The following is a 22,198-nucleotide window of genomic DNA, read 5'->3' on the forward strand; positions in this document are numbered from 1 at the left end:
TTATACTATTTTAGCATTTTTAGAAGAACCAGTTGTTCCAGATAATTGTAGGTGGACCCAGATGAATGAACTTTGACTCGGTTTGTAATCAGTATCTTCTGTAATTGTATGTGTCATCGTGTCTTCAGTGGCCACCGAAGAGCTGGAGTGCTATTGCGGTGATTCCTTATCTCCTTTTCGCTGTGTATGCGGCTAGAACCCTTCTTGATTAGCTTTTTTTTTTTTTTTTTTCTCATGTGGCATTTTCCTTTAAAGAGGTCATGAGATGGTTTTATAAAACTGTCATCTTAAATTTGATTTTTGACTGCTACAAACAGAGCGTCTCTTGGGTGACTTGACAGTTGGGTTTTTTTCCCCAAGGACACCAGATGAATGCGAGCATCACCACATGGTTACTGGTGATCTGGTCTAGCAGCTGCTCTGTAACCCTTGTGGGTGTGTTGACATTTGTCTGCATCTGGGGCTCATCTGGGGGTTCTTGCTTTTGCTTGATAATCCTGGTTTGCAGTGGCAGAGTGCTCACCATAGGATCACTCTGATAAAAGCAGAGTTGAATAGCAGTGCCCCTAGGAATCTCTATTCCTTTCCTCTTCACTAAAGCTAGATTACTTTAATTTTAAAGTATAGGGGTGGGGGTTAGGCTTTCATTTTTTAATTCCAATTCTTCATTCACCGTTTGACCATTGAAAGAATTTTTTTCATTCTCCACAGGTAAAAAGTAGTACTGCCAAAAATAAACTTCAATTTTGAAAGAGGACAAATAAAATAGTCCATAGGCACACGAACGAGGATCAAAATGAATGTACTGAAAAACCCATGGAGGACAAAAAAGAAAGAAAAAGGACGATAGTGCTTACTTAGCACCATTCTTCTCAGAGATCAAAGTGCTCAGTTGTGTGGATTCTTTGGGCTCACAGAGCCTCTGAGGGGGCTCTGGCCCTTCCATTCACTCAGGAGGAAACCCATGTATAACTTTCTCTTTCAAGCTGGTGCTGGGGTTGGGCTGTAAAGGCCCAGAGAGCTTTGTCCTTTCACCATCACAAATCAAAAGGAAAACAGAACTCCTAGGCAGCCTCTCTGTGTAAATGGAGCCTGTAGCATTCCCCCCGTGCTCCCTGCCGACAGGATTTATTCCTAGAAGAGATGGTGGGATCTTCACAGTAGTAGAAATCTGAGTTAAGGTCCAGCATTATTGCTGTGCTGCTGTTCTTAAATTCTTGCCTTGGCTATCCCCCATTTCTACCTTTGAGGCTAAGTTTGTACAGCTGTTTATTTTCTTTTCTTCTTTACGTTGATCAATAACCAGGTAGTGATACTATGTTAGTAGTCTTTTTGAGTTCTCCTTACTCCCAGGTATGTATTTTTGGCTGACACGGGTGTGATAGGAAAAGATCCAGATGGAAATTAGGAGACTTCAGCTTGAATCCTGGCTCTGCTCCCTGGTTTCATGATGAAGGTCACATTTGTTAACCTTAGTGCCTTCTTTTAAACAAACTTAAAAAAAACGTCATATGATTAAGTGACAGAACCCTGAACTGGTTCTGTATCCAGGAAAGTACAGAGCATGAAGAAGCCTCTTGCAGAATATCTCATACTCAGTAGCCTTAGTAGTGCTCATGAATCTGAATTGGCTTCTTAAAGGCATAAAGGGAAGAAAATAAAAAGTGAAATGAAGTACAGTTCTGTGTTGAGTTTTTGGTGGTACAGTTACTTCATTTCTCTGTGGCCTCTGGGATGACTTGAGTGGATTCTCAGATCACTTCAGGCATGGGGAGAAGTGTTCAGCCCTAGGAGCCATCTCCAGATGTTCTGAGAATCAGCAGATTAGCTAGATTAAGCTAAATAAAAAAATGTAGCTTGCAGTTTATTTGCTGTTATAGTTTTTTTTTTCCCCCTAAGGATAATATTTTATTGACATCAAAGGATCAAGAGTGATTGTTTTTTGATTGGATTATGAACATGTGACCCAGACAATATTTTCAGGTCACTTGTAACAGAAGATTCTCAAGTATTGATAGAGGAGGGCAGACAGGAGGTCACAGCTGTCTCATCAGCTTGAGAGCTATTTTCCAGCCTTCTGATTATCTGTGTCCTATTGGGAAAAAAATATCCAAGGTAGGTCAGGTTATAAGATGTCATCTAACCTAGGAATTCACTGTCATAAGAATATGTTTTAGAATGAATTTTCTGGAAGCCCTGGACCAAGAAACCTTAAATTATGTCTTTTGGGCTTCTGATTGCCCCTTTTTCAACCCAAATCAAATTATCTGCTTACTTTGTTCTGGACAGCTGGAATCACATGTGTGTAGTAATTGAAACAGATTAATGACATCATGGTATAGTTCCTCAGCCCTTCCTTAGAATTTGCAAAGTTCCTTTAGCTCCCGCAAGTTCCCTCAGGGCTCTCACGAATCCTCAGAGCTCTTAGTGTTGCAACTTAAGACTCATTTTCCAGCTTTAGTCCACAGATCTTTTTATGTGAAATGACTGACCTACAGCGTTTTTATTGTTCTGTCTGTACATGCTTAGAACTTCATTAGATACCATAACTTGCCAACCATTGATTTCTTTATTCATCCATCATTTAACACATTATTGAGCTACTCATAGGGGGAAGGCTCTGTAGGTGCTGGGAACACCTCACTGAGTAGTATGCTGTCTCTGCCCTTGAACATGTCATAGTCTTTTAAAAATTCTATTGTTGGGAGCTACTTTTGGACACAAAGAAAAGTTACAAATACTGAATTTCCATGTATCTCTCTCCCAGTCTTCATCTGTGTTAGCATCTTATGTAATTACAGTATAGCTGTCAGAACCAAGAAATAACATTGGAACAATGCCATTGAATCAAAGACCTTACTTGGTTTTCATGGTCACCTTACTTCATTTGGGTTGCTAGAAACAAAAGACGATAGCCTGGGTGGCTTATAAACAAGAGAAATTTCATTCTCAGAGTTTTGGAGGCTAGAGGTTCCAGGTGTGTGTGTTTGTGTCTTAGGCTGCCTGTGTGTGTGAGTTCTGGTGAGCACCTGGCTCTGGTGTGCAGACTGCTGGCTTCTCCCTGTGTCTTCACGTGGTTCAGAGCAGAGGGCGTGGTCTGCCTAGCACCACAAGATTCCTCGTACCCTCCCCTTTTCTTTTTTCTTTTTGCCATTGCTCACTGCATGTGTGACCTTAGTTCCCCAACCAGAGATCAAACCCACGCCCCCTGAAGTGAAAGCAGAGTGTTAACCAGGGAGGTCCCTCTCCTCCCCTTTACTGGTAACTTCTTTCTTCTACAGTGAAACACTCAGCTCTTATTTTTTAAAAATATATTTATATTTGCTTATTTTTATCCAATTCTTTGATATACTTAGTTTCAGAATTTGTTACCCATGCACCTGTGAGAAACAAATTTATTGACTGCATCTTAGTTTACAGTCCCTGGGGTCACAAAGAGTCAGACATTTCTGAGTGACTAACACATTTTTTCACATAGTGTATATTATGGACAAGAGCCTGTTTTCTCAAATCATTCAGGTCAGTTCTGTTTTTCGTAGCTCCCTAGGTGTGCTTGTATTATTTATTTATGGTATAGCTAGGTTCACCTTTGTTAGACTTTTATTCCAGCTTTGGTTCCTCTTCGTTGATTTGAGATGTTTAGTTTTTGGGTGAGGGAGGGTTTGTGAACTATTGCTGTGGCTCCAAGGTTCAGAGCTGTAAGAAGATCCAGTCTTGAGCCCCACTGCCATGTTCCCATTCCCCATTTCTTCCCTCCTCTTGCCTAGCTACCTGGTATAAATAACTGATCCCTTTACCTCTTAGTTTATCCTTCTTGTATTTTCTTTTCACAGATGAGCAAGTACATGTCTATTTTCTTGTGCCTTCTTTCTTACGTGAAGGATAGCATACTCTTGCACTTTGCTTTTTTTCACTTCGTGGTTCTAGAAATTGCTCCATGGCAGTTCATTCTGCTCACTCTTTTCCACAGCTGTGTAGCATTCCACTGTATGGCTGTGCTGTGGCTTACTCACCTGCTCTCTTGTGTGGCATGTGGGTTGTTTCGATCATAAACGATGCTGCAGTGAGCATCCTTGTGCAGATGTGATTCCTTATTACTGGACGAGTATCTTCAGGGTGGATTCCTAGGAAAGGGGTTGCTGAATTGAAAAGTTTATGTATATATGTTTCCCGCCCTGAGAGCGTATACCAATTTGCATTTCCTCCAACAATGTCTGAGGCTTTCTGTTTCCCAAAAGAATGTGTTATGTTATTTTAAAAACTTTTGCCTGTCTGATTGATAAATGAGAAACAGTATCTCAGTGTTTTTCTACTTTACTTTGCTAACAGTGAGTGAGTTTGAGCATTTTTTCATTTCTGAAGGATATTTTTGTCTATATTTCTATGAATTATCTATTCATGTCTTTTCTGTGGGTTTTTATCTTTGTCTCTCCCTTTCTAAAAGTTATTAATATGCCTGTTGCAGATATTTTCTCCTACTTCTGTTGGTTTTCTTATAATTTTATCATTTTAAAAATTATGCAAAGCTTATTTCTGTTTAGTCAGACTTACTAGTCTTTTCTTTCATTCCCTCAGGACTTTGAGTCATAGTTAGAAAGTACTTACTTACACCATTATTTCTTTTTTTTTTTTGGAGGGGCTGGGGGAGATGTGTTAGGTCTTTGTTGCTTCTCTAGTTGCAGTTCAAGGGCTTGGTTGCCCTGTGGCAGGTGGGATCATAGTTCCCTGTGCAGAGATTGAACCCGCATTCGCTGCACTGGAAGATGTATTCTTCACCTGTGGACCACCAGGGAAGCCCCCTTACCCCACGTTTTATAGAGGCATTCTACCCGACTGACCCACCCAGTACCGTTTACTGTCTTTACCTCAGTGGTTTGAGATGCCCCCTTTATTTCCAGTATGTATTCTGGACTTGCTATTCTGTTTCCTATTGTCTGTTTATGTGCTGGCGCTACACTCTTAATTATAGAGGCTTTATGTGTGTGTTCAGTCATGTCTAACTCTTTGCAGCCCATGGACCACAGCCCGCCAGGCTCCTCTGTCCATGGGATTCTCCCAGCAAGAATTCTGGAGTGGGTTGCCCTGCCCCTCTCTGGGGGATCTTCCCGACTCAAGGACTGAACCCGCATTTCCTGTGTCACCTGCACTGCAGATGGATCTTTTACCACTGAACTACAGGGGAAGCCCACAGAGGCTTTATAGTATGTTTTAAAAGTTTGGAAAAGTGCCATATTGAAGTTTCCTATCCATGAATAGGGGATATTTTCCCATTTGTTTGTGTTTACTTTTGTGTCTTTGAAGGTGAAGGTGAAGTCGCTCAGTCGCGTCCGACTCGTTGAAGCCTCATAGACTATAGTCTAGCATACTCATCCGCCTATGGGATTTCCAGGCAAGGGTACTGGAGTGGGTTGCCATTTGTGTCTTTAAGGAGTATTTAAGAAGGTTTCTTAAACACTTAAGACAATTAAATTTTAATAGTGGCAAGGCATAGAGGATTTAGTGGCAGTAATGTTGTGTATTGTTGTATTTAGAGCAACCACTGAAACTGTTGAACCATGGTTCAACAGAATGTGAACTGTGAACTTCCAGATGTTCAACCTGGATTTAGAAAAGGCAGAGGAACCAGAGATCAAGTTACCAACATCCATTGGATCATAGAAAAAGCAAGAGAGTTCCAAAAAAACATGTACTTCTGCTTTATTGACTATGCCAAAGCCTTTGGCTGTGTGGATCACAGCAAACTGTGGAAAATTCTTCATAGAGCTCAGAATACCAGACCACCTTACTGGCCTCCTGAGAAATCTGTATGCAGGCCAGGAAGCAACAGTTAGAACTGGACTTGGAACAATAGACTTGTTCCAAATCGGGAAAGGAGTACGTCAAGGCTGTATATTGTCACCCTGCTTATTTAACTTATATGCAGAGAACATCATGCGAAATGCCAGGCTGGATGAAGCCCAAGATGGAATCAAGACTGCTGGGAGAAATATCAACAACCTCCTATACGCACATGGTAACCATCCTTATGGCAGAAAGTGAAGAGGAACTAAAGAGCCTGTTGATGAAAGTGAAAGAACAGAGTGAAAAGCTGGGCTAAGACTCAAAAGATGATCTTCAAAACACAAAGATCATGGCATCCGGTCCCATCACTTCGTGGCAAATAGATGGGGAAACAATGGAAATAGTTTCCATTTCCATGGAAATTGATGGGGAAATTTTATTCTCTTGGGCTTCAAAATCACTGCACATGGTGACTGCAGCTATGAAATTAAAAGACACTTGCTCCTAGGGAGAAAAGCTATGACCAACCTAAACAGCATATAAAAAGCAGAGACATTACTTTGCTGACAAAGCTCCATCTAGTCAAAGCTATGGTTTTTCCACTAGTCATGTATGGATGTGAGATTTGGACCATAAAGAAAGCTGAGCATTGAAGAATTGATGCTTTTGAACTGTGGTGTTGGAGAAGTCTCTTGAGAGTCCCTTATACAGCAATGAGATCAAACCAGTCCATCCTAAAGGAAATCAGTCCTGAATTTTGGAAGGACTGACACTGAAGCTGAAACTCTAATACTTTGGCCACCTGATGCAAAGAACTGACTCATTGGAAAAGACCCCGATGCTGGGAAAGATTGAAGGCAGGAGGAGAAGGGGGCGACAGAGGATGAGATGGTTGGATGGCATCACTGACTTGATGGACATGAGTTTGAGCAAGTTCTAGGAGTTAGTGATGGACAGAGAATCCTGGCATGCTGCAGTCCATGGGGTGGCAAAGAGTCAGACATGACTGAGTGACTGAACTGACTGTAAAATTATATAGAGCAATACACTCAGAACACTGTATCAAGATGGATAGAAAACCTTCATATAACCCATAAAGGAAGGCAAAGGAAACGGAAGAACTAGAAACAGAAAAGAAATCTAAAAAAGAAAAAAATTCTATGCCTATGCAACAGACATGATAATCCGTCTGTCTCACAGTCTTTTTCCCCCTCATTTTTGTTTAAGAGTGGCAGTGATAGCTGTAAACAAACATGCTACTCTGAGCTGTCTGTATAAGCTTGTGGGTCTCTCTCTCCATGAGTTTCTCTGAGGTTTGTATATCTGGGGTGTATGAAGACTTGCTCAATTCTGGGTCTAGTTTGAGGGAATGAATTTCTGGCCAGGGTTTCCATTTGTTTCTCTGCTTGTATGAGGAGGTTCTCTCTTCTTTTTCGTCCCCTTCAGATGGCCCTCTCCCACTAGCCACAGAGCTGTCTAGGTGGTCTGGTGCCCAGGGCATACCTGTGGGGCATCACAGCAAAGCACTTCCCAGGCAAGTCTTTCCCAGGAAACTCTTGTTGCTGCTGAACAGAAGGACCCTCAAGCATGATGCTTCCCTGTCTTCAGAAGCATCACGTTAGATATGGGGACTGCAGGACTGAGGAGGCTGTGAAAGCAACTGTTTCAGCGAGGTGGGCGTGATGGCAGTTTTCTCCTAGCAGTCTGTCTGCCTCCATTTCACAAACACTGTCAAATAATGTACTGTTCTGAGCTAGAGCATGAAGAAAGGAGAGTGCTGGAGAAAACATACTGAGTGCTTAAAATGGTACACTCACACACACTTTAAGCGCAAGCTCTTCAGCGCCAGGTGACATGAGACATATCTCAGAACGGATTCCAGCCAGTTAGAACCAGCTGAGTGCTGAGGGGCTTCCTGCTCAGGCCAGCCCTGTCTTCACCTCTGCCCAGTACTCAGGGCTCCTGAACCGGCAGGGACAGCTGCAGCTCCATGCTCATGACACTTGCTTTATTTTCTCCCAGTACTTTATATATATATATATATATACCAAAAAATTCAGAATTCAAGTTTACGTTTTCATGAATTTTGGCAAATTTGTTTGACCCCAAACAAGACACAAGATGTTCCCATCATCCTAAAAATTTCCCTTCAGCAGCTCTTCTCTCTAAACTTCCCTCCCCAAAACAGCCACTGTTCTGATTGCTCCCACCATCAATTCCTCTATGCTCTTCTAGAACTTCATATAAACAGAATCATACAGTATGTAATTTCTTTGTGTGTGGCTTCTTTTGCACAACTTTTAGTTTTTTATATTTTTCACAATGTGCTATCATCAGTAACTCTTTCCTGTGTATTGTTATCTAGTAATCTCATTATAAAATATATAGTACTTTGTTTACCTGTTTCTTTGTTGATGGACATTTTGTACCAAGGCTAGTGTGAACAAACTGTTACAAACAACAAAAGCACAATGAAGGAAGCAGTAATGATAGAAGCAGAAATTTATGAGAAAAAAACATTAGGTCTAATTAATCAAGTACTTTAAAGAATTCTGATATTTTATTAAAAGTACATTATGACCAACTGGGATTTATTCCAGGAATGCAGGGTAGGTTTACTGCTCAAGACTCTGTTAACACCATATACCATGTTAGTAAGTCTAGAGGAAAAGCTTATCCCCAAAACTATGGTTGTGATGCAGTTATTCTAAAGTAGGTGTCGTGTTTAATGGGAATACCTGAGAGACATTGTCATTGAGATCAGGAAGAAGGCGAAGATGTCCTCAGTTTCTACTGCCTTCCACGTTTTCATTGTGTTAGCTGAACAGTGCAGCTGGAGACTTCCGTTTGTTGTTCAGTCGCTAACTCTGGACTGATTCTTTGCAACTCCATGAGCCGTGGCTCTCCAGGCTCCTCTGTCCATGGGATTTTTCAGGCAAGCATACTGGGATGGGTTGTCATTTCTTCTTCCAGGGGATCTTTCCACCTCAGGTATTAAACCCTCATCTTCTTGTCAGGTGAATTCTTTACCACTGAGCTACTGGAGAAGCCCTCACTAGAAGCTTAAGAAAGGGTGAAGAAGAAGTGAAACTATGTTTATTTCCATATACAGTTAGCATTCGGGAAAACCTCAGAGAATCAATGATTAAACTATATCATATGCTAAAACATTGAGTAGCAGGATATAAAATTTACATATGAATATCCATACTCTTCCTATAATTAAACAGGAAACAGTTGAAGGACATAGTGGTAGATAAAACCCCATTAGTACAGTCTCATAGTCATTTACCAGATGACAGCCTTCTCTTCTCACTGATCTGGGTTTTCCCTGAACCATTTGTGTTGCCCCTCCAGTAAAGAATCTGCCTGCAAGTGTGGAAGATTTGAGTTTGGTCCCTGGGTTGGAAAGATCCCCTGGAAAAAGTCATGGCAATCTACTTCAGTGTTTTTGCCTGGAGAATCCCCATGGACAGAGGAGCCTGGTGGGCTACTGTCCATGGGGTCAAAAAGAGTCAGACACAATTGAGCACCTAAGCACAGCACAGCCATGTCCTTCCCTGGGAGCATTTTGGCAGTGTTTTGGGGTGTCACAGTGATGGCGCATGTGGGTGCTTTGGGGCAGAGGCTAGGGATGCTGCTCACTATAGGAAAGCTGCTGTCAACAAAGGATTTTAAGTAAAATTTAAAATTCATTTCTCTTCAGTTGCACCAGTCACATTTTAAGTGTTCAGTAACCCTATGCTGTCTTCTAATCAGTTGTATACAAAGGAACTTTAGGAATTCAATAGTGTTTTTATTACATTTCTAAAATGGAGATTATCTGAGATCATCTTGTCTTCTGCCCAATACTGAGGCTTTGGTCACAGGTTCCTTAAGCTGTTTGGGAAAGGAGGGCATTGCTTTTTGATTTGGCAGGAAGTGAATGAACATCTGCCGTGTTGACATCCCTCAGTTTCTTTCACTAACACCTTGGCCAGTAGCAAGTGTGTGAATATTGTCAACGTTTCAGCTAGTGGATCCTTGTGGGAATGGAATGCCTACTCAAGCGGTGGGAGGTCACATCCCTGGAAGTGTCTCACATGTGTTGTTGATGAACCTTTGATCCACCAATTCTCTTTACTCTGATTTTAGCCTTTGGCTTCCACTTGATGTTAAAGTTGCCTAAATGGCTAAGGGAGTTGAAATTCTTAAAACCTCCTTGCCTTCTTGGGAATCCTGGAAGTTCTCCCAACACTCCAGTGTGTGCATAGGTGTGTTTCATGGGAAGGTGGGCACTACCTCATGGTGTGATGTAAATGACATTTACATTTGGTGCCTGGAAACTCTGCTTCAGGAGTTATGTAGAATGCTCAACTATATTGTGGTCTAACTTATGTTAGTATATGAACCTGCCTTACTGCTCTTTATTGCAGTATTTTGATGGAAAGTATTTTCCAATGTAGTCATTTAATGTTACCTGAAAATTTGGGAAGTGTGTATTTCTATATTCAAACACATGTATATATTTAAAAAGTTAAAATTTCTCCAGGTTTTAATTTCCAAGACAGTGAATGTCTTCCATACTCAGTTACACTTTCTCCTTATCTTAAGGCAGCGGGAGAAAAAGGCCCATTTTGCTTTGATGATTACAAAGACTTTAGATGGGTTTTTGGGTAAAGTAGTGTGACTGCGGTTTAAATTTTCCCCCAAAATGTTTCATATCGTTTTATCCCAATCCTGCCCTTAGTTTATCTTTGTTGTTTAATTTTATTATAAGACTTAAAAGACTGAGGTAAAAGCAGTTATGTTGTGCCGGCAGCCAGCGTGAGGAATCCCGCCCGTGACAAGGTCATGAGGAAGGAAGCCTGACAAAACGCAAGGACGTTAGTCTTCAGGGGTTCCCCCTGGAATTTCCTGAGCATGTACCCCCAAAACCAAAAAATCTGCCAGCTTTTTTACTCTGCTCTTCTGATATTCTCTGAAAAAAGTCAAATCAGGGCTTTAGTCTTCTGCATTTGAAAGGGATGTTTCAGTTAAACACCTCTGATAGCTCTCTACCTTGCCTGACAGGTTCCCCCAGACCTCTTACAGCTTGTGAATTGCTTACAGCCCCCAACTGCGAGAGGCACAAAGCTTAAAGCATCTTAAAGATACAGAGCCTTTTCTAAAGAGCTAAAAATCATATTGGTGACGGGTTTTCACTGTTGACTTAATGATTGCTCCCAGACCTCCATGTTCTTTATCTTTTAGGCACCTGAGAGAATGTTAATCAATGTAAATGGGATATGGAAAAAGATATATAATAGTTTTGATGTTTGCAATACTAGACTTTTCAGTTAATTACTTTTCTTTTGTTATAAATCACTGTACCCCTTTTACTTGTTATAAATTGCTGTGTCTTTGCTATGTAAGAATGTAACTTTATTTAGTGCTTTCTGAGAGTGGCACCACACTTTGGAAAGATCAACACAAATAAGTCTTCTGGTTGACAAACCCTTATCAGAAAAAAGGCTGTAAAATGTTAATTGGCCCTTTTGGCTGGAGGATGATGTAAATTACCTAAGATTTGTGTATACAACTAGGTATGCAGAGAGAAAAGCCTGGTTTTGATAAGAATCTGGGCTGCTAACGCTGCATAACTTTGTGTTACTCATTGATCGCTATGTATAATCAAAAAGTATAAAAGGCCTTCTGAACAGTAGAGGACCGGCCAGTCGCTGGACTGGTTTCCCCCGTGTCTCCTCTCTAATTTCTGGCTGAATTCCCATCTGGGGCGTGGAGGCTCACCATGTCTACTTACTTGTCCCGGCTTTTAAGATCCACGCGAGGGGGAGCCCAAGGCGGGGCACCCCCCGATATTCAAGAGGACGCCAGTGGCCTAACGTAGATGATGCAAGCTCCTTGTCTGGAACTTTATTGGCTTCCCACATAAACCAAGTTATTCAGCCTTCTTTCTCCACTTAATTTTCCTACTACACTATTTCTCCCTAATCTAATCTTATATTAATAAATAAATAAGTTTTTTCCTCGCCTACTCCGTCTCTCCTTCAGATCACCCTGGTTCCACCGGGGCTGGACCCCGGCAATGTTGTAAAGTTGTAGGTAAAAGCAGTCATGAAACAAAAAGTATATATATTATTGGACATTTTCTTATTTCGGGGGGGGAACTCCCATTTTTATGAATAGATAATTAATGAGTTTGTCACCATATTCTGCATTTTCTTGGAGTACTATGAATTGAGTTACATCTCCCTCACTCATACCTTTCCAGCAGTATTATTTTTTTTATAAGGGAAAGAATATTTTTTATTACATACCTCTTACCAGTTCAGTTCAGTTGAGTTGCTCAGTTGTGTCCAACTCTTTGTGATTCCATGAATCACAGCACGCCAGGCTTCTCTGTCCATCACCAACTCCCGGAGTCCACCCAAACCCATATCCATTGAGTCGGTGATGCCATCCAACCATCTCATCCTCTGTCGTCCCCTTCTCCTCCTGCCCTCAATCTTTCCCAGCATCAGGGTCTTTTCAGATGAGTCAGCTCTTCACATGAGGTGGCCAAAGTATTGGAGTTTCAGCTTCAGCATCAGTCCTTCTAATGAACACCCAGGACTGATCTCCTTTAGGATGGACTGGTTGGATCTCCTTGCAGTCGAAGGGACTCTCAAGAGTCTTCTCCAGCACCACAGTTCAAAAACATCAATTCTTCTGTCCAGCAGTATTTTGATATACAAAGCAGTTGATGGTATTGCTAACATTTTTTGTTTGTTTATTTTCAGAGGGAAGTGTAACATCTCCCATTTTTCTGACATATTTGCTGCTAGAGAGTTTAAAGCCCGAGTGGATTCATTCTTCTACATACTAGGCTACAACCCTGAGACAAGGTAAGTGCATCACATGGGCCCCTAGGTTGAGAACTTTAGCTTCTCACACGCGCGTGTGTGTGTATTTGTCTGCACTTCTGGGCATATACTCCTAAAATGAAACAGAAAGAGAGAGAGACACAAAGTCCTGTAGTAAATCTCTTTGAAAAGAGCTGTAATTAATGTCTGTGGTATCTAAAGCAGCTTGCCCCCCCCCCCCCCCCCCCCCGCCTCACTCATTGTTAAGAAAAGGAAAAGTGAGAAATTTGGGTTTGCAGAGGGCAAGATAAAGACATCTGTTTCATTGGTTTGTATTTTGAACTTATGAACTGTACTCTCATACACATTCATTCAAACCTTCCATTATACTGTACTGAAAATACTAGGACATTGTGGTTGTGTTGATTAGTAATTTGTTCCCTTAATAAATCCCCAGGAACACTCACTGAAATATCTAGTAAGACTGCTAGTATAAGATGGATACATCCATTTCTCAGCCATCTTGGTAAATAGAATTACTACTTTTTGAATGAAAAGTAACAGAGTCAAAATACTATAATTTAACAGAAGAAATTGTCTCCAGTAGGCTGTAATTTTAACTCATCCCATGAGAGAATGTCTGTAAGACTGTATGTATTCATATTTATCTTGTATCACTCATGTGACTGTGTGTTTTATTAAGGATTTTTAAAAAAGAGAGAAAGTCATTAGATGACCAGGTAGTCTATGCTTGCTCAGGACAATCAAGACATAATTGCAAGTATAGCGATTGAGAAAGAAATGAAAAATGCTTGGCTCAAGGAAGTTAGTGGGAGAACTACATTAAGTATAATTGTACGATTTATGTTGTTTTAGTGAAAACTTGTTTCTGGGAGATGCTGAGAAATGATAGATAGCATTTAGAATGTTGCTGTTTAGCTCATAAAACTAGCGTCCATAAAAGACAACGTATTCTTTTTTGTGGTTCTAAGAGGCTGCATTAAGCTCTGTTGGAATATATATATTAGTCTTTCTCTCCATATGTATACTAGACAATAGCTCTGGGGTAGTAGTCACCTTTTTTTGCTTACGTTTAAAAAAAAAGGAATGAATTTGAGCTTCGTTTTAATTTTCAAAAGTATGCTCTATTCCAATGACAGAGAAGGTGATCAGCATTAATATTTAAATAGCACCTTCTGTTTCAGAATGTTTATTTTATATATGTTTTAATTAGCTGCCTGGTCATATCTTTTTGTTGCCCCAGTGAAGTGTGGGACACTCGAACTTGGTCTTCTGTCTTTATGCACAGTTGTCTGTTATTACAGTGATGTTGTGTTTATTTAACTTTTTGATAGTAGCTGTCATATTACACAAGTTAGATTGTTTGAGGGAATTTTGTGTTTTAAGTGTTTAGCTCTTGGGTTCATAACAGCCAGTCAGATTCTTTTTTCACTAGTTTTGGTTTTACATCTAGTTTTTGCAGAATGCTTATTTAGAATGATTTGTAACTTACCTGTGTTAAGCTGGAGACTCAAACTCTTGTCTCATTTTTTTACATGTTGCTGGCAGTCGTTATGCTTTATTGATACTTGCCATCAATTTTGCTTTAAAACCTGGGTTAGATGTGTGATAGAGGAATCTATTATTATTTACCTCAGCTGAAAAGGCAACACCAAACCATGCCTGTAGCAGCACTTTTACAGGCTCTGCATCCTGAATCCATCTAGTGCTTTGGCCTTAGTCCCATTTGTTCATTTCTGTTCTTGTTCCCTGTGTCCAGCTTGTGTTTGGTGTATGTAGTGTAAGAGCTTGGGGGTTGTTTGATGAATTGAGCAGTTCATTAAATAAAATTTTTAATGTGTCCTTGTAAGTGGTAAGTTGGTGGCAAGTCTCAAAAAGTGAATGCGAATGTTTCCAGTGAGGAGCCAGCGTGACCCAAGCTCACTGGTTTCACCGTGAACACTACCTTCTTCCTCTGAAGTTCTAGGTTTGATGTATATGTCCCATAGTTTCTCAAATCATCAGAAGTGTGTGTGATTTAGCAGAGTTCAGAAAACTGTGTGTCTTCTCCTCCTGGCTTATACACAACCCAGTCCTTAGAATGGTCCGGGCGCATGCTCTTTGTTTCTGCCTTTGTTTCAGGTTTGTGAGGGAGGGGGCGGTGTGATGAGCTGGTTTCTGTATGGTTATCTATCATTTGGATGAGCGGGACCAGCATGGGATGGTGTCTGCCAGGTGTTGTGTGCTGACTTAGTGCCCCGAGTCATCTGCGGAGGACTATCAGACTGTTGTAATAATCCTGTGAGATGGTGCACCGACTGATCAATAAGACCACTGGAGGTTAAAGAATGATTCTGTGACTCCGAACTTTGATGACTGTTTCCCTCCCTTTAATTAGTGTGGGAACCCTTTAAGTGAGCAGCTAAAACTGAAGTTTAAGGTGAAGTTATTTCCATAGCAAATTCTCTGATAGTAGTTAACAGTTGATTTATGTAATTTTCCATAATCTGTTTAGCATCTTAGCCAGCACTGAATGTTAGGTTTTTTTTCCTTCTTCTGACATTTATCATAGATCCTTTTATAGGCTACTTTGCCTCCCTAACTTGATTATTACATTCTTGACAGTGCTGAAAATCAAAAAAATTTCTAAGTTGGGTACTAAAACTCTTCTGACCATGAGGTCAAAGTTGGCCTGAACTGATATGAAACTTGTTATACTCCTAATATAGTTCACTTTGCTTTTTGCACAACTTTTACTGCAAATTACCAATATGATAGGATAGGGGTCATTGCTCTGACACTGCTGGGGTATTACGTGATATATAAACTATGGAACTTCCTAAATCCAAGAAGTTCTTACTTCTGAATATCCTCTAGTCCTAAGGATCTTAGCTCAGGGATTGTCATATTGTGTTCTTGCTAACTATGACATTTAAGGAACTAAACTTGAGCGAAAAATACAGAAGTAGATGTTTCTAGCTTTAGTGAAGAGTTATTAGTCATTCAGTCGTGTCCGGCTTTTTTGCAACTCCATGGACTGTAGCCCACCAGGCTTGTCTGTCCATGGACTTCTTCAGGCAAGAATATTGGAGTGGTTAACCATTCCCTTCTCCAGGAGATCTTTCTGACCCGGGAATTGAACCTCAGTCTGAGCCACCAGAGAAGTCCTTTTAGCTTTAAGTATGGATGGCATCACCGACTTAATGGACATGGGTTTGGGTGGACTCCGGGAATTGGTGATGGACAGGGAGGCCTGGCATGCTGTAGTTCATGGGGTTGCAAAGAGTCGGACACGACTGAGCAACTGAACTGAACTGAACAGTACAGACTACAAAGGGGTGGCAAATGAGAGAGAACTTGGAACCTTCAGTAACTGGAGTTTCCTTTCGGAGTTAGTTTTAATGTTTCTGCACTCAGGGAGTGCTCACTTTTGCTCCATAGATAAATTTCACTCCAAATTTACTTCTGCATTCAGCATGCCCTGCAACATAATCTCATTATGTTCTCATTTTCTTTGAAGAGACTTATCTAAAATCTGGTTAGAAACTTTAAATAAAGTCAATAAATTTCAGCTCAGAGGTCCTAGTACATAACACCAAGTTGCCCGTATATATGTATTTGGCCAAAACACCAATATCCTTGTATAAGGTAGGATTGGTCCTTGCTTAGAAAAACAGCCAGGCATAGAGACCTAGTTCCATCCATCCATTTCCTGTCCCTGTTGTTTGTTTGTCTAGTACCTCATGGACATTTATTCTGACTTCTTGATCCTTTTGTTAAGACCAGCAGCCTGGAAAGAGCTCCGCTTTCGGACCCAGGCAGCCTGGGTTCTGATCTGTGCTGCCCCTTCATCTTTGTGTCCATAGGTAAAGCTTATACTTCCTGGACTGTTTTCAGCTTTAGTAAAATGGGGAAAACAAAAACAGGGTAGCTTTTGTAAACTGTTATGATTTTTAGTTGCTTCTCAGGAATTGTAAAAATAATTATAAATTTTCTTTGGAAGAAAAGATTGAGAAATATCTTTTTTAATACCCTGTAAAATGTTAAATCCAAAAGCTAAACATGAGCTACTTCCTTAGAAGTCTCCTTTCTACTAGGTGGATTGTTAAGTGTGAGATTGATTTTGCTGACGTGTAGACGTCCGAGCACTGGGAATTCTTGCCTTTCCTGGGAATATGATAAAATCTTTGAAAACATACAGTTGCTAAAAATGTATGGTAAATTCCTTCATTGACCATGATGAAACTGACTCAACAGTTACAGTAAGTGTGTGAGTGATGTTGATGTGAAATAATACATTTCTAGTCAGAATATTTGATTAAAAAATTTGCGAGGCAAAATTGAAAAAAATACTGAGAGAGCGATTTGGGCTTTTTATAGCAAATGAGCGTGTTCTCCATGTAGCTCGGGGTGGGGATTATTGAATTTTTGTTCTTTCCCTCATCTTCCCATCCCCCCACCTCTGTAGGTTCAACCTATTGGCCAATGCTGTGTGTGTGTGTGTGTGTGTGTGTGTGCGCGCGCGCATGCCGCACATGCGTAAGAATTTTGACCTTTTCTGAGTCTATTCCTTTCATTTCTTGAAAAAGTTTTCCTTACCTTTCTGCCTCAGACCAGTGAGTTAGGAGGGGAAGGAGGAAATAGTGAGTGGGGTCTTAGGAAGAACAGATTTGCAGAGTGGCCATGTGAAAGAGGTGCCTTAATTCTTAAATTATTAAGCATGGATTTTCCTGGGATCCAGTCCCTTTGTTTCCCCTTGCTAAATAAGAGTACCTTGGGTCTCTAAGGTGTGTTTAGGAATAGTAAGGAAAAAGGGATAGGAAGGTGAACATGTTACTTAAAATGTGGCATTCTGTGTATCAGCTGGCCCTTGGGCAATCCCACTCTGTAATACTGTTTTATGCAAGCATCAGTGGACTATTCCAAGACTTTGGCTGTAGCATGAAACATCTGATTATATTCTTGGTTCTTTGCTCCTTGAACATAAGTCATCTCTTGGTAATCAGGTAGAAAGCAAGTAGATCACCTGAATTCAGCTGTGCCCTCTCTGTTTATCTTTTTCCAGGAAGCCCGGGTTTTTTTTTTAAAGCAGTATTAAAGCTTAAGTATTATTATCCTTACATTTAGTAGTAATTATAAACAGAGGCACTTGCAAGAATTTGTATTTAATATTCCCCATGATGGTGGCAGTCATGTTATTAATCATAGCGAAATTGTTTACCTGACACTGTACTGAGTGTTTTACTTTCGTGATTCATTTTATTTTACTTTGTTTGGAAACAGTCTTGACCATACAGAACTGTTGCAAGTGCAGTAAAAAACCTCTCTTTAACTGAACCATTTGAAAATAATTGTCACCAGGAGGTTACATCACACTCTAATCGTCTGTGTATTTCCTGTGAACAAGGGCATTTTCTTACATAACCCCAATATTGCCTTCAGAATCAGGAAATTGTCAAGGAAATATTATTGCCCTGGAGTTCTCAGACCCTTCTGAAGTTTTTAAACAAAAGGCTATAGCAAAAGGAATCCAGTGCAGCATTATGTGTTTAGTTGTCATAGGTCTGTTTCGTCTCTTTCAATCCGGACAAGTTTCTCCTTCCTTCACCATGATATTGGTGCTTTGGGAGATTATCAGATAATTGTTTCATAGACTGTTGCTCACTTTACATTGATGATACTTCTTTCTCATTAGATTTACATCATATATCTTTAACAGGGACACTACAAATGTCATGTGTTCTTTTTTTTATATCCTGTCATGTTATACAATGCTAGTTTGTCCCATTACTGGTAATGTTCATTCTCATTTGTTGAATAAGGTGGTATTTGCCAGGTTTTGCAGTTGTACAGTTTTTCTTTTTCCTTTTATAATTGATGACCATTTTGAAAGGTAGTTGCTTTGAGACCCTGTAGATACCTTCTTCCTTATTTATTTATATCAGGGTGGACTAATGGTTGCCAGTTAATGTGTTGTCATTGTTGTTCAGTTGATATGTCTTTTGTGACTCTTTGGAACCCCATGGACTGCAGCAGCCAGGCTCCTCTGTCCTTTGATATCTCCCAGAGTTTTCTCAAATTCATGTCCATTGAGTTGGTGGTGGTAGCTAACCATCTCATCCTCTGCCACCGCTTTCTCCTCTTGTCCTCAATTTTTCACAGCATCAAGGTCTCCTCCAGTGAGTCAGCTCACATCAGGTGAGCAAAGTATTGGAGCTTCAGCTTCTGCATCAGTCCTTCCAGCGAATATTCAGAGTTGATTCCTTTAGAATATTCCTTTAGAATTGACTGGTTTGATCTCCTTATAAGGGGATTATAAGGTTATGATTTGTTACTATCATTCATTTTGAGGTCAGATTTTGGTGAATAATACTTACGAACCCGGATCAGGTGCTCCATGTGTTCACTGCTTTGTATCATGTTCTCAGGCCTCCAGAGTGAACAGGGCTTGGAGGCTGAGGGTCAGGGAGATAACTCATGCTGTGTTTGTATCTACATTTCTGTGTATGTGTGTGTCTGTGTGTTTCTCTATGTGTGTCTGTCTGTCTGTCCATGAGTTCATACCAAACTTTCCAATTCTAATACCATAAGATTCTTGCTAATTTTTTTTTCTTTTTCCTTATTTGTAATTCTCTCATCTTTAACAGTAGAAAACTTCATCTCAGTGTCCTATCTTTACTTCCAGTTTCCTGTCCCAGACTGCTCTGTCTCACACATGGATAGATTTTGACTTCTTGAGCTGTAATTTTAGTAGGTTTATCATTTAATACTTCTTAGTTCGACCTCTAGGAATCAAATTTGTAACATCATCTGTTCAAGGTGTGTGGGATAACAACTCCTGCTGCCATGCAGTGAATGCTTACTTTGTCTTAGATTAATTATTTTGTTCCTATAAAAGCTTAGTTAGGTTGACATTATCTTTATTTTATAAATGAGGAAAAATTGATATTATATTAAATAGATGCCTAAGGCATACAGTTAGTAAACAGGAAACCCCAATGCTGTTTGACTCAAAACTTTGTGCTGTTAATTTCTATGGTTTCATCATACATTGATTCATATACAACATATTTTCTTCTGGCTGTTTTGGGAAATAAATTGTTTTTCTAATAAAGAAAAACATGTACTTACTAGAGAATAACTTGACAAATTAAAAAGTTAAAGAAGCAAAAAAAACTGTTATAATGGTAATTCTATAAATCATATTGTGTTTTTCCTTAAATATATATCTTTGTGCTTGTATAGGCATTTGTGTGCATATTAAGATTATAATTAATATGCTGGTTATGCATAATGTACAGGTAATCACACATTCCTCTACTAGTTCATCTTCTTCTGTTAAGAACATAGTTCCATGTTATGAAACATTTTACAAACATTTGTGACGAGCACCTTGTATATACCATCCTGGGGATGTGCCATAATTTTTCTATTCAATTCATATTATTGGACATTTATGGTTTTTTCATGATTTAAATAGCATGATCAAATAACATTGTGATCATGCTTTTTCAACATAAATATTTGTACTTCAGCTGAAAAGTGACAGTGTGAGTGGATTTTCCTTATTTCAGCGAATTTGGATCTGAGACATTTCAAAATTCACTTCTGTTTTAGTGAAGTCATCTTTTCTACTCATAATGGCTCATGGTCTTTGTACAGCTTTTGGGGACAAAAAGCTGGAGCTGCATATACATATTCTCTGGTTTCCTTTTCCTGTGTCATCACATTTGAGCTCTTGAAACATTCACCAGAGGTGGCAGGAATTCAAGACAGTTGAGAGACAGCATATGTGTTTGGAAACACAGTCTACTGAAGAACTTTAATAAAATAGGACCAAAACACAGATTTGATCATTCCAAAAGCCCTTTTGTAGTGAACATCTACAAATACTACATAAAATACCATAGAACTTTTAAATGCAGAGCTGAGCTCACAAGAATGAAGAGAAACTGAAGAGTTCAGGAGTCGCAGTGAGAGGAATTGAGTCATTGCTCATCTTCATGCAGATCTTTGGTTTTGACACTTAGCAGGTATAGGAGATGAGGTTCTGATTTCAGGGGTTTAGGAAGTTGGAGCTGAGAGCCTGTGTAAAGTTAGAGTCATTGAAGGCCTATTCTTTTGGTGGAAGGGTAAACTAGTTAACATATCTGGGACCAGAGGAAAATGACAGAGAAACATGTCTAGGTTTGGGACTCCAGACCAAGAAAGGAACAGGGGGAAAAGATGGAGAAGTCCTCTAATAATTCGTAACTTTGGGCCTTGCTCCCAAGACAGTTGAGGCTTAAATTTGCATTCCTGAAAAATACAAGAACTGTCATGAGAAGATAATATAGAAAGCCACCATGGACACCTGACAGAAGCAAGAACAATTTGGGGGGAAGTACATGCCCTAATTCAAATGTGTAGACTATCTACAGATAAAATATCTTTGACTGCTGAGCTGTCAAAAATTACAAAATGTTGGAAGAAACTGTGTGTCATCAACTTGAATTAGATAAAATAAATAGTAAGAATGTCATTGCTAGAACTGTCAGAAAGAGACTAAATACTAGGCTTAAACAAAATAGAACTTTTATTTCTTACATAAGCAAAGTCTGAAAGGAAGCAATCCTAGGCTGGTATGAGGCTTTGCATCACCTCTGTGATCCTTAACTTTAGCTGTTAGTTTGTGCTCAAGGTGGTGATGGAATGGTAGCCATAACACCCAGACTTAAGGCTGGAATGAAGAAGTAGGTAAGAAATGCATGCCTTCTCCCTTTAAAGGCAGTTTTCATAATTTGTACAGAACTTCTTTTGTTCTCATTAAGACAACAAGAAAAAAAAATTAAACTCACGCTTTACAGGTGAATTCTACCAGCATTCTAGAGAATGGAGAAAAATGGTGTAGGTTCCCCAAGTTATTTTATGAGGCAAGTAAAACCTTTATTCCAAAACCAGATAAAAAGGTAAGATTTATAGATCACAAACATGCATATAAAATTTTTAAATAAAATGTGGTGAAACGGAATCTGGCAAAGTATTAAAAAGTACTTACTCAAATTGGGTTTATAGAATACATAAATAGTTTAATAATAATTTATCTGTAGCATACTTTACTATTTTTTAAAAACATATTAAAGAAGAAAAAATATACAATCATCTTGATGGAGAAAAAGCACTTGATGAAATTCAACACCCATTCAGTATTTGCGGGGACAGGGAGGGGGGTACCTCTTAGCAAGTCAACTGTAGAATGCAGCTCCCTCATTCTTACAGAATAGTTACTGAAAACGTACTGCAGACACCATCCTTGAAGGTAAAGTGTTGGAAGTATTTTGTCTAAAATCAGAAATAACAGAAAGACTCCCATCACCATAAAGGCATGAAAAAGAAGCTATGTGAGGATTGGGAATGAAGAAATGAACTTTTATTAAAATGATGCAGTATTTTTACCAGAGAAAATCTGTGAACTAATGATTAGATGTGTTAAGATAAACCAGCATGCATGCTGGCTATAAGGTCAACATAAATATAAAACTCAGGTCCATTTCCACACACCAGGGGCGACTTCAGAATACAATTTAAACAAGCTGTTTCTGAAACCTTCTCAT

At 39.7% G+C, this 22,198-nt stretch overlaps 1 protein-coding gene across 3 annotated transcripts in view; it reads left to right on the top strand.

The window, feature by feature from the left end:
- The window catches only part of RERE (arginine-glutamic acid dipeptide repeats), a 420,891-nt gene that overhangs the window by 246,476 nt on the left and 152,217 nt on the right, over positions 1-22,198 (top strand). For all 3 annotated transcript variants that reach the window (XM_069545778.1, XM_069545780.1, XM_069545779.1), the window contains one exon: positions 12,543-12,647. In XM_069545778.1, coding sequence (XP_069401879.1) covers positions 12,543-12,647 — 105 coding nt within the window. The remainder of the gene's footprint in view (positions 1-12,542; positions 12,648-22,198) is intronic.

Source organism: Ovis canadensis, chromosome 12, assembly GCF_042477335.2.
Source record: "Ovis canadensis isolate MfBH-ARS-UI-01 breed Bighorn chromosome 12, ARS-UI_OviCan_v2, whole genome shotgun sequence".
Taxonomy (NCBI): domain Eukaryota; kingdom Metazoa; phylum Chordata; class Mammalia; order Artiodactyla; family Bovidae; genus Ovis; species Ovis canadensis.